The 12,253-nt window shown below is 46.9% G+C and overlaps 3 protein-coding genes across 3 annotated transcripts in view; 2 read left to right on the top strand and 1 right to left on the bottom strand.

Annotated features, from left to right (window-relative positions):
* Positions 1 to 1,249: 1,249 nt before the first annotated feature.
* T265_07057 (hypothetical protein) lies at positions 1,250 to 9,428 on the top strand (the record flags this gene model as incomplete). The annotated part of the gene is made up of 5 exons (XM_009172486.1): positions 1,250 to 1,442; positions 2,203 to 2,267; positions 4,661 to 4,774; positions 8,067 to 8,261; positions 9,387 to 9,428. The coding sequence occupies 5 exons, from the start codon at positions 1,250 to 1,252 to the stop codon at positions 9,426 to 9,428; spliced, it is 609 nt and encodes a 202-aa protein (XP_009170750.1).
* T265_07055 (hypothetical protein) overlaps positions 4,392 to 12,253 on the bottom strand; it is a gene marked incomplete at both ends in the record, with an annotated part of 16,382 nt that continues 8,520 nt past the window's right edge. The window contains 2 exons of the mRNA XM_009172484.1: positions 4,392 to 4,512; positions 5,488 to 5,580. Of these exons, the coding sequence (XP_009170748.1) occupies positions 4,392 to 4,512; positions 5,488 to 5,580 (214 nt within the window). The remainder of the gene's footprint in view (positions 4,513 to 5,487; positions 5,581 to 12,253) is intronic.
* The window catches only part of T265_07056 (hypothetical protein), a gene marked incomplete at both ends in the record, with an annotated part of 39,820 nt that continues 37,008 nt past the window's right edge, over positions 9,442 to 12,253 (top strand). The window contains 4 exons of the mRNA XM_009172485.1: positions 9,442 to 9,540; positions 9,965 to 10,436; positions 10,532 to 10,733; positions 10,947 to 11,121. Coding sequence (XP_009170749.1) covers positions 9,442 to 9,540; positions 9,965 to 10,436; positions 10,532 to 10,733; positions 10,947 to 11,121 — 948 coding nt within the window. The remainder of the gene's footprint in view (positions 9,541 to 9,964; positions 10,437 to 10,531; positions 10,734 to 10,946; positions 11,122 to 12,253) is intronic.

Raw genomic sequence — 12,253 nt, 5'->3', positions numbered from 1 at the left:
TGCTCGTCGCACACATAACGGAGGTCGACTTCTCCAATTGTGTGCTGATCATCAACTGTTTCGCATCGCGTAACCTGGCGGCCACCATCTGCAAATCAACCGTGGACCAAGTTGGACCACGTAGCCATCAGACACCGATTGAGAGCCACAATTCAAAACTGTCATTCCTTCTTGGGCACCACTTGATTCCGGTCACGCCATGGTACGTACATGCCTGACAGTTCGTTTTCCTTCAGGCCCTCGCAAATCAGCAAGAAGCATGCCGATCCACTATCTTCGAAGAACTGCCGTAGCTCAACAGTATCGATCTGAGCCAGCCCAGCAACGCTTCACAGCAAACCAATACTGTGGTAGCAGTGAGCGTGTGGATGAAACGTGGCAAAATGCGAAAGGAGCTATGTTGGCGGCGTTCAGTGCTGTCTGCTCGGCCTCTCCGATTCGACCACAAGACCACCGGATGTCGGCGAGGTCGTTATCCATGATTGATGCAAGGAAAGCCATACCAGCTGGTAACGGGTACGACGGTGCACGCAAATCCCTCAAACGCCAAATGGTGAAAGGAAAGACCGAGAGCTCTCGTGGACATCGAAAACTCGGGAGATGGAGAAGGCTTTTGCTACAGGAAACAGCCGTGCTCTATATCAACTGATACGACCGACTGGTCCAAGGAAAGTAACGGTTAGTGAAACGATTAGTCAAAAAGTAGCTCGTTGATTCACTCGCAAAACTTCGAATAGTAAGATGAGCCAAACACTTCGGAAAACAGTTCAACCGGCCACCTGCAACAGCCTGTGGAGATAATGCATACAGGTAAATGGAACGTAAACCTTGATTGCTCTTCGGAAGAAGAAGTAAAGTACGAAATATCCGCACTAAAATGTGAGAAGGCACCAGGACTGGATGGTCTCTATCCAGCCCTCTTCAAAGAAGGCAGTGAATCCCTGGTGACCCATCTGACAAGGCTTATTGGTGCTATATGGAATTCCGCCTCATGATTCGGCATGCGCTTCACGAAGTGTAAAGTGCTGCTGCAGGACTGAGTGGGCCCCGAACCCTATCCCGATGTTTAAGGATGGACCGCTTGAAGCATCAGACAAGCTCGTCTATCTGGGCAGCTGTATCAGTCCCGGTGGTCTCGCGAAAGGTGGTATTTGCATTCGGATTGGGAAGGCCAGAGCAGCTTTTGTGAATCTGCGTCACCTGTGGCGTAGGCTTGATATAAGCTTATCCCTCTAGGGTCGAGTTTACGATGCTACGGTGCGATCCATGTTGCTATACGGGTCAGAAACTTTGCCGATGCGCTCCAAGGACGTCAACTAACTCAGTGTTTTACCAACGATGTCTTAGGAGCATTGCCAGGGTCTGGTGGAAACATCGGATAAGCACTGTTGAAATACGTAAACTGTATTCGGAAGAAATAACTCGCCCACGACAGATGAGCTGTTCGTAGTTTGCCTCCTGATAATACCACTGTAGGGTTCACCGGCATTCTAATTCATCCCTCAATTCTATTGGATACAGTCATTCACGTGTAGCTATTCACCCCTTTCTCCCCAGATCATTGGCGAACAAATCCGTGGCAGCTAGAGTCATTGTACAATGTCTACGTGGTTTTTACGGCTTGTGATGATGATCAGACAGCCTATGGTTGTTGCTAAAGAAGTTGGTCACTGGGATAAAATAATCGCAGTGAAACTTCCAAGATCGGTGGATCGCTGTGCGTTGTTATCGATCCTATCCCTTATCCCCCTTTACCCGCTGGTATATCGTAATTGAGTCGTGTCCATAGGCTAGGCTGGCAAGAGGTCACGAAGCTTTATTGTGTTTATTTTTGCTTCACCTTATCCGTTGTCCCTTTTTCGCACACTGCAACTAGCTATCCCAACCAAGTTTTTTTCCCAATGAAAGAAGCATGAAGGAACAGTTCCATTCGCATAGAGTTCTTTGTTGCTCACTAGTCCCCGTAATTGCCGCACAAACCTGTGTGTGGAGCACACGAAGCTAGTGGGTGCGTCGAATACCGGCTATTACTACTTATCGTAACTTTTTTCACATTTATTTCGTCTTTTTGTGACCTGTTCAGTTAATTTCCCTCCCAGTCTCGGTTATGCCTACCTCAGTATCTGCTCAAGACCGATGTTCTTCGGAAGCAATCATTTGTGCTAGGATGAAACTAGCTTTCCAGTCTTGTTTTCATTTCAGCAGGTACAATGTCTGGTGGGGCATCGTTGTTCAACAAAATTGACGATGTCTTGCTTTCGAAATTGGTGAGTTTTGTTTCTGCACTGGGTTCCCTCGCACAACCGGTTTGCCCAAACTCATCTTTTTGCTGTTTAACACTCTACACTGCGACAAACTCATCCAATTATATGCTCATCGGTGGAGAACTGCAGATTCATTTAGCACGATGGATAGATGGATGTTAAATTCCATGTGAGGAGGAGTTCTTGTTGTTCCGGCTTCTGTGGGAATGTGGCTGACACAGAACACTATATAAGTTTCGCTGACGGGGTTATATGCTGCGAATGCGAGCGGCTGGTCCCCACTTAAGGGTGTTCTAAACCCAGTATGACATCCAAAAGCCAATGGTTCAATTGCAAGTTTTATCCAAGTGGATACATACCGTTAGTCAAGAACTACAACCACTTGACCTAATCTAGAATTAGATGGCGTTCTTGTATGTTATACTTCGCTCTCACACACTTTATTCACTTTCTGTTTGTAAAAAACACTTGCCATTGCATACATACGCTTATCGCATTGGGTTCCCGCTGACGACAAACGTCGTTCGTTGAATCCTCAACCGAGACGGTACACTATGATCGAAATCTCAATGACTAGCACGTACAACCGATGCAATTTATGAGTGATACACCGCGCGTCCGAATCTGTTGCTTTATTCAGTTGTTTGGTACCAGAATTTCGGCGGCTTTCGAAAAAAGGTCCAGGAGTACGCCTGTTCGCACTGAGTTTCTACGTGTTTTTTCTTACAAATTAGTACCTCACTACTCTACCCGTCTCGCCTTATCCTTGTTCCTATTTAGTGGCAGACGATTCTGCATCCGAGTTTCTCAAATTTTTTCGTTTTGTGTATCTACGGAGGAAACACTTCTCATCTAGTGTGTACCAGTTTGGCCCGTTTTGATACCATTTAGCCTAATTTCGTCAAAACAAAAAGGATTGGTAGCCACTGAACGAACGACTGTTTTCGTGTGCAAATTTTCATGCCCAATCGTCAAAGCACCTCGACTAAGGCAAGGGAATGTTTTGAACATTACTGACCTGAGAAATCTGAATATTCCTGAGGGATCATGGCTAGCTCTTCTTTAGACAGATTATCACAAATCGATAGTTCAGCCTCACCGTTGACCACTGCTGCTGAGGCGAATGATTTGGATACTGACAGCTGGCCACCCTCATTCAACATGGTCTTGTATGGATTCTGCCCGTGCAACAAGCCCCAAGAGTTAATTCTCAGTCGGTGTTTGCGACCACAAAATCGATGTCAACGTCAGAAGACATTCGACGAACGAAAGGTAACAAAACGAATGGAAATGAGGACAGACCTCGAGTGTGGTTTCCATTAAAAACAAGTGAGAAGGCAGAAACACGTAGCGTCGATAAAATAGAGGCCAGTCATGCAGTCCACCGGTGGAAGCAAACAAACGGGGCAGAGTAAACAAGTCAACAATTCTGTTTGAGGGACTCCGCGATGAGAAAAGGTAACGAGAAATAAACGAATGAAGCATCACGCCATTCAAGAGTGCAATGACAATCATGTGCATCAAGGAAGTTCATTTCACACCGACCCCCAGGATACAGCATGCCTTTTTTACAGTTTGAGCCCAAAGTGGCTTTGTAGAGAACTAGGCGACAGCGAGGAAAAAAAATTTGGAGCCGAGCAAACGAACTTTTCTTATATTCTTGGTAATATTCCTTCGAATGTCCTGACCTTTGCTAGATGAACGCCCCCGTCAGTTCCTGAAGATACTTATGCTACCATCCTCTTGCACGACAGATCTCTTGGGGACGATTAGTCTGTTATATAACACCATGTTGTCAGCCTCCAGATCGCTCCTCGGTGTCGATCATTTCTGTCTGATTTGCTAGTTTGGCAACTACTCCACTGATCAAAAGACCACTTCCAAAAGATGTGACTGACCGCATGCAAGTGTGCAGTGCTGGTGCAAGTCATTTTCTCCACTATCTTGAAGCAGTAGCACGTCGATTGGAGTGGACGTTGCACACCTGTAGGCACAGAAACCAATGGTCCATTGTTCAGAATCCACTCCACCTCCACTATATGGCCTACTGGTGTGTCGTCAGTTGAACGTTGTTCCCGTCTTCAGGATATGTCAAAATGACCGTATCATACACTCCTAAACACCTTATTAGCTAAACGCCGGAGAACTGAGGTGCCAGAGTGTTCGGCGTTCTAACACGCTATCCTGTTCCAATGCAGGGCTTGGCTCAACGGTGCTGGACGTACCGGTTTGTTGTAGCTGAATATTCCTGCATTCAAGATAGTTTCACATGAATTTCGTGAAAAGCATGTTCTACTCACGAACTACCTAGCATGTCCTTCCTTCTTTTTAGTCAACTTGGATTAATTTGGTGTCATTGACACATAATCTCCCTCCCCCTTCACGTTGTACTGCAGGAATCCGGACAATGGCGTGAACGTGGAGATACACTGGATCAAATTGCGAAGCACCTTGAGATACCAGTCCTTCCAAGTGGCAACTATGGGCCACTCATAAAGGCTCTCCTTCAGGTTGGTGACTTCTCTTGTAGAAATTGTTTTTAGGTACCTGCATGCTGTTACTCTTGTATGTGAACAAGCAAATAGTTGCTATACCTTTCTTAACCTCAGTCATGGACAGCAAAATGGGCATTGCCTAATAGACCTGTTGCGGACCTGTGCGTGTTTACATGGTACACCGAAGCTAATGCATTTACATTCTCGCCCTTTGTAACCCGTTATGTGACAGACACTCCACCCCCTTTATTGTTCTCGGACACCGTCACGACCTTAGAAGTTGGCGAAACCCTGTTGAAAAACCAACACCTTGCTGAAGAAAGCTAGAATGGCACCAAAGCTCTCATTTGAATCTCAGTGTAACCATTTCCGCACCACCGCGGGCGTTCTCTTCAGTGAAGGTCACTCCGCTATTGTGGCTCTTTTGAGTTGCGTTGACTTGTCACGTATAGGGTGTGATACTTGTTTGCATGGTGAGGTACCGTCAGACCATATAACGACCTCCAGAGGCCATGGAATTTTATCTGTCCATCTCTGAAGTTAGCAGCTGTAAAAATCAACCGCTTTTTCGGTCAATCGGGTGTATTTCGAAAGCGAAAACTCACAGGAAGCAACTTTGGACGGTTCATTGCAGCATCTCTTTTAAAAGTTGACCTTCAAATGTGATCACTTCCGATTGATTTTTTCAAGAAGTCTACCTAGAGCAGGGACTCTGACTATGGACTTACCAAAGGTGGTCTTCGTCGTTACCTGTTTTCTCACGTAAGCGAGCTAACCATTCGACAGACCAATCACAAGGCGTCCAATCTGAAAAGTGGTCTCTACAGAAAAGAAAAAACGTGGTAATTGTTTGTCACACAGGCGAAAATCATATAATGGGGTCCCTAACCGCGTAGGGGGATCGATGTTATCTTGAAGCCATTTTGCAGACAGTTAACTAATGTAATAACTACATAAAAGTTTGTTGGACGAATTCCGCATCCTGATGTGTCTTGAACTGGTGTTCTGAGCCATGGGACTTTCAATTGGAACGTAGCTACCCACCGGGGCGAGATGGGCCAAGTCGTTAGAGCGCGAATTCACTGGTCGGAAGGTCCGTGGTTCGAACCCGACCCCTGCCTCTCGACTTCCCCTGTCTAGGCTTGGGCGACGTGACAGTCTCCCAGCCCTCGCGCTTCCTTCGTGTGGCATGGCAGCTAGGCACCGAAAGGGTGCTACAGCTGAACGATTTTTTCTTAGCTACCCACCATCTTGGCACTAGGTCGTACCTGCGGTACAACTTCTTTGCAGTTCCGTGGGCTTTGCATGCCTTTTATCCTATTCGAATTGGTAGTTCCCCAGGTCATGCTGTCGATGATGATGATGATGATGATGAGTTCCCCAAAAAAGTGATAGTTCTTATCCATCGGTGGATCACTTTTTTGAATAGACCAGAGTTGTGACAAATTTGGTTTTATGGGCAAGAAAAACATGGAAAACAAGAAAAAACATGTGTGTATAAATGACCTATCGGCGGTTCGCCAAAGGCACTGGTTGTAAAAATTCGTTGCGCGTTTGCGTGAACTGCCATAAAATGACTTCCAGTCGGATACTTGTGAGTACTTTCTAGAGGTTCCGCTGAAAATGTACCCATGTTACTTCGTTTTAATGGCACTTGCCTCTCCTGATGAGGTTGGTCTAGGTGACAAAACACTGGACTCAAAATTCGCCTGTTAGTGCTCGTCAGCAATGCATGTCCTTGATTGTGGTGGGATCTAAATCCCGCACGTATCAAATATTAGGCGTGCGTGTTACGAACACTTCACCATCCCAGGCTGGGTGCCCCCGAATTGTCGCATTTGAACATGCGAACATATCCACAACTGTTTTGGTTATCTGAACCGAAGGTGCCGACCTTTGTAGACCGTCCAATTAAGGGGCGTCAGGAATACTTTATACCTGCCGGACAAATTTTGTGAGTTGCCGCGGGACCTGTGGAATTTGTAGCCATGTTGGTCTCATTGAACAGTTCTTCTCTTCCTCTCCTCGAATGGTTATTCTGATCGAATCAGACCAAAAGAGAGAGATCACTGAACGTGCGAGTCTCTCCTGTTGGACTTCGCCATAAAAGCGAAACTCTATTTGCGTATTTCGCCTTACCTGAATTTCTGTCACTCGTCTTACGTTAGAAACTTTAGATACGGAAGACATTCCAAGTTGGGTACCGGATAAATAAAAAAATGGCTCAGCTGTAACACCCGGTGCCTAGCTGCCACGCCACCCGAAGGAAGCATGAGGGCTGGGATACTGCCAGGTTGCCCAAGCCTAGACAGGGGAAGTCGAGCGGCAGAGGTCGGGTTCGAACCACGGACCTTCCAGTCAGTAAATCCGCGCTCTAACCACTTGACCCATCTCGCCCTGGGTACCGTATACCTTGGTGGAAGTCACCTCTTTTTATGAACCCGCTTGCTGATGCGATGCCCCATTTTACCCACCGGTTGACTGCTACGTTTCATTTCATATCCACGTGTTTTCTTTGCTTGCGCAAGAAGTTCCAAAGTAGAGGGTGATGCAATCCCTCAAGAGGTTTTCGTTTTCAAGGTGTGTAAAACCATATTTTCTCATCCTAAACTGACTCAATCCATTTTGTTTTGTTTCTGTTTAAAATTTAAGTAATTCCTGATCGATTAGTGGCCAGTTTCACTGGCATTTAATGTCCACATTTCGAAGACACTCATCCGGATGGATAGTTGCCTTGGAGGTGTTTGTATCGATTCCCTGATGTTTTTATATGGAGGGGTGGGGCGAGATGGACCAGGTGGTTAGAGCGCCAATTTACTGACCGGAAGGTCCGTGGTTCGAACCCGACCTCTGCCTCTCGACTTCCCCTGTCTAGGCTTGGGCAACTTGACAGCTTCCCTCCTGTGGCATGGCAGCTAGGCACCGAAGGGGTGCTACAGCTGAATGGGGTATATGGAGAGGAAGTTCTCTACTTTGGTTCTCAACGACCACTTCCTGTTGTAATATCGACTTGTCAGTTGCTCATGTCTATCAGTCGGCACGTGTTCGGTGTGGTTTTTTTTACTGCGCATCCGACTTGTACCGGAGCCATACCATCTTGCGCTCTCTCCTTGTCGGTCGCTTTGTAAAAAAAACCCCAGGCTTTCTGTGATCATGAATTCTCGTGATTGCACGCTCAATACACTTGCTTCCTTACGGCTATCATTGGAATCATGCTCCCACCGGGGCCAACTAAATTGATTTTTCGAAATTACTATCGCAATTGCTCTAATTCTGGTCCCATAATTCACTACCCTACTTTATGCAGGTCGTGGAAGCGGACAAAAATCGACAGCTCGTATTGCGGGCCGTCGGAATTCTGCAGCAACTGGCCCAAGGGTTACGAAAAAGTTTTGTTCCACACGCGGAGCGTACACTGTCCGTATGTTTGAACAGGTGCAAGGAGAACAATCAGGGCATTGTTCAAGCCCTACGCTCTGCTTCGCAAACGGTGGTCGATCTGGTGAGTGCACACTTCTCTGTGACTGCCTTTTGCCACTACCATAAATACCTTAACACCGTTTACAGCAGACCTTTGGAAGGATGGAGACGGAAGGTTGGAGCTCTTCCGCTGGGCCATGATCATATCCATACAGTCGTCAACCTAGAACGAATGTCATTCACTACTCCAGGAGCTCGTTTACCATAGAGCTGGGTAAAAAAACAAATGACTGCCAGCGAAGGGAATGCTCAGCGAGTTTTACTAGTCTGATCTGCAGCTCATCGTTGTAGCTGTGACAAACGATGATGGCAGGCTCAAGGAGTAAGACACCAGCGTAGCCTGGTGCCGTCCATACTACCGTTGCACTAGCAATTCGTCATCATCAGTGACAGCCAAATCAATGTCGGCCTAATGCCGCTCATCGTTGTAGCTGTGACAAACGATGATGGCAGGCTCAAGGAGTAAGACACCAGCGTAGCCTGGTGCCGTCCATACTACCGTTGCACTAGCAATTCGTCATCATCAGTGACAGCAAAATCAATGTCGAGTCTAATGCCGTAACCCTCTTTCAGTGCCTTGATGCTATGCCGTTCAAAAGAAGCACGATGGATGAGATACTCTCAACTTCTCGAAGCCTGGACGGGAACAGTCGGAATGCTGAGGGTGAGGGGCTCAAATCGTGAACCTTCCATTCATTAAGTTCACGCCTCAATCACTGAGCCACCTGAAACTCAGGATCAACTACATTCTGCATCTTTGGAACCGTAGTTAACCCCTTAAAGCTAGATTTGTAGCATAGGGCATTCCCATTGTGTCGTGTCTTTTCTTCGGGGGTAACTCAATCATTTTCGAAGGGAGGGATTTTTCCTTAGGAAGGAGTCGTCTTTCCGGTGGAGTGTTTCTTCTTGTTTTCCTGAAAGTCGGGACCATTATATCAAGCCTTACCAAGATAACTATTCGTGATTGGGTCCACAGATACTTTGAAAACAAGATACCTCAAAGAATTAGTTATATGGGAAGTTTCAGATTGCTGTGTTGCTGTGAACGACAGTTACCTTCGAATATACACTCACTTGCAAACTAATTTGGTTTTCCGAGAGACTCACTCGGGAACCCAGCTGAATCTCTCGTTTGTGATGTTCTCAGGCAACTAAATGTGCTGCACCAGGACGCCTCATGTTTCAGTAAAAAAAAGCATCGAATGAAGGCAACTGTTTATCCTTGTAATGTACTACTCATAAGGTTGTTGAAAATCCGTCGACAGCCCACGACCGGTTTCGCCCTTTTTGGGGCTCATCAGGTAGGCGCAGTCCCCGAGTTTCTGTCAATTTTATGTTCTACCTGAAACCAAATTGCACGAAATTAGCGAATATACACTCATTTGCAAACTGTTTTGGTTTTTCGAGAGACTCACCTGGAACCCAGCTGTATCTTATGTTCGTGATGTTCTCAGACATAAGGTTGAAAGAAACCCGGGGACTGCGCCTACCTGATGAGCCCCAAAAAGGGCGAAACCGGTCGTGGGCTGTCGACGGATTTTCAACAACCTTATGAGTAGTACATTACAAGGATAAACAGTTGCCTTCATTCGATGCTTTTTTTTGTAGTCGATACATTGAACTGTTGCGGTATCCATGTAGAATGAACTGAATTCGTGGATCCCATGTTTGTTGCTTCCACACTAGCCATTTCCTGCATGGTCTTTCACCTCTTCTCTGCCATAGATGTCACTGGAACCGGCGGTTACCGTCCTAATGAATGGACTCTCTAATCCCTCTCCAAGCGTCCAGGCAACATGCGCTGATGTGCTCACACATGCCCTAGTAACCCGTAGTTCTCCTCTTAATGAGTTCGAGTCAATCGTCTCGACACAACGTCCTCGACACGTCAAACCTCTGTTGGCGCCCTTGCGGACCCTCTCACAGCATCGCTCTGTAGAATGTCGGGAGGCTAGCTTTCAAGCATTTGCTGCTGTCCGTTTGTTCCTGGATTCCAATCCCGGTCAGTTTACTTCACTCACAGAAGGCCACTTGGATGGACAACGTTGTCTCAAAGTGGAGTTGGCCTACGATCTGCTCAAGACCGATATGCAAAAGCGGATTTCCACTGCCGAGCAAAAACCACAACAAAATGCCACCGATCGAACAGGGAATAAGAAAAGAAGCAGGGACAGCTCGTCTTCGTCAGGCGATGAGGGTGAGTTTCTTCCTCCGTCACTCTTATTCTTGTTATACGGAATCGTTTTTACGTTGGTTTGCACTGACCCCCCCCCGTTTCCTGGTTTCACACAGTTGCTGTACAACCACCTGCAGCCGGAACTCGACGGAAGCAGAAACAGAAAGATGCGTTATTTCCCACGCCGATGCGCACCGAATCCAAACAGACCAAAACAGCGAGGCCAGCGAAACAGAAACAGAAGCAGCGGCAGGAATCTAACCCACCAGGAACCGAGGATTATCAGACTTTAGAACAAGCCAGGGATGGCTTAGCCAAGTAAGCTTACTACCCTCTTTTCTCGTGTTTGGTAATTTCGCAGTGAAACGAGGAGTGTTTTAACGGAGAGTACGTGTTCAAAGACCTGGCACCGTGATTCGAACCCATATATTTTACGACTGTGGAACCAGATGTCATTTTTAAATGCGCCCTTTTTTGTATTCCACCGCTTATTGCTTCTCATCACCCAATGCATTCACGTCCTCTCAACAGCTATTTCGCCGGCATGTCGCTGGAACAGCTGACGGACACGAATTGGAAATTACGCCTGGCCGCCACGGAGGTCGTCAAGACCAAATTCGATTCTGATCCTCCTTCGGGCGAAACAGCGATCCGACTTCTGTATTTCTTCGTTCACAGCAACCGTTTAAACGACATCAATTTGCAGGTGAGAAACTTTCCCATCCGATCCCCACCTCTTGGCCCGACTGTCAGTTTCTTCGAAGCTGTGTTGTAGATTTATCAGCTTGTCATTGTTTGCTTTAGTGTCTCGTTCACTATGGCAGTGTCGAACGGTTTTGAGTGTTCTGGTGACTTCGTATATTTTTGAAAAGCGCGCTATATCGATCCACACGGGCCTTCGAAGTCTTATCAGAGACTTCCAGCCGAGTGGTCGTGTCTGGCGCCATCAATCCAGGCTTTTGTTTCCGGTCCCATATTTTCGCTGTGATAACAGTATCTTCCGATGCGATCAAAATCGTTTCCGGTGTACTTTGTTGAGTGAACGGGCACCAGCTGTACTGCTGTCGGACTCTCCGGTTATGCGGCCTAAATGGGTACACCTTCTGACGTGTTTTTCACACCAATAGACCACAGGATTGTTATATCACATTCCCGGTGGCCCGACGACTAACTCCGGCGTCACGTCACTTTCAGTTGACATTGCACACCGAGAATTCGTAACATGCAACGCAGGAAACTAAATATAAGTTGAACAGAGATGCGATCGATGCCATTGGGCTTGTATCTTATTTTTTGTCCGGCTCTCTTGTCTTCACGTGTTCAGATATCATCACGTAGTTTGGCACGCTCGTTGAAACGGTGTAAAAAAGTCGTTCAGCTGTAGCACCCTTTCGGTGCCTAGCTGCCATGCCACCCGAAGGTTGTACGAGCGCTGGGATACTGCCAGGTTGCCCAAGCCTAGACAGGGAACTTCGAGAGGCAGAGGTCGGGTTCGAACCACGGACCTTCCAGTCAGTAAATTCGCTCTCTAACCACCTGGGCCATCCCGCCCATCTGCCGGGATATGGCCGCTGTCGACTTCAAAGAGTTACTAGGACCTACAGATAGTAACCTGACAGTCATGTGGAATCCATAGCTAAGTGAGCCGCCCCATACGGGCACGGTATTGTTGTGTACGACGAGGGTCAGAGTGCAACGACAATCAGAATGGCAATGGAAAAGACGGAGGGCCCGAAAGCTAGGCTTTATTCATCCAAAACTTTGACACTGAGAGGTGAAAACGGAAGAAAGTGATTTAGCAATAAATGATAAAACGTTTGAAAAACGGAGCAAATATA

Source organism: Opisthorchis viverrini (assembly GCF_000715545.1).
Source record: "Opisthorchis viverrini unplaced genomic scaffold opera_v5_157, whole genome shotgun sequence".
Lineage (NCBI taxonomy): Eukaryota > Metazoa > Platyhelminthes > Trematoda > Opisthorchiida > Opisthorchiidae > Opisthorchis > Opisthorchis viverrini.
The sequence above is the reverse complement of the archived record's forward strand: the minus strand, read 5'-3'. Positions and strand labels throughout refer to the sequence as shown.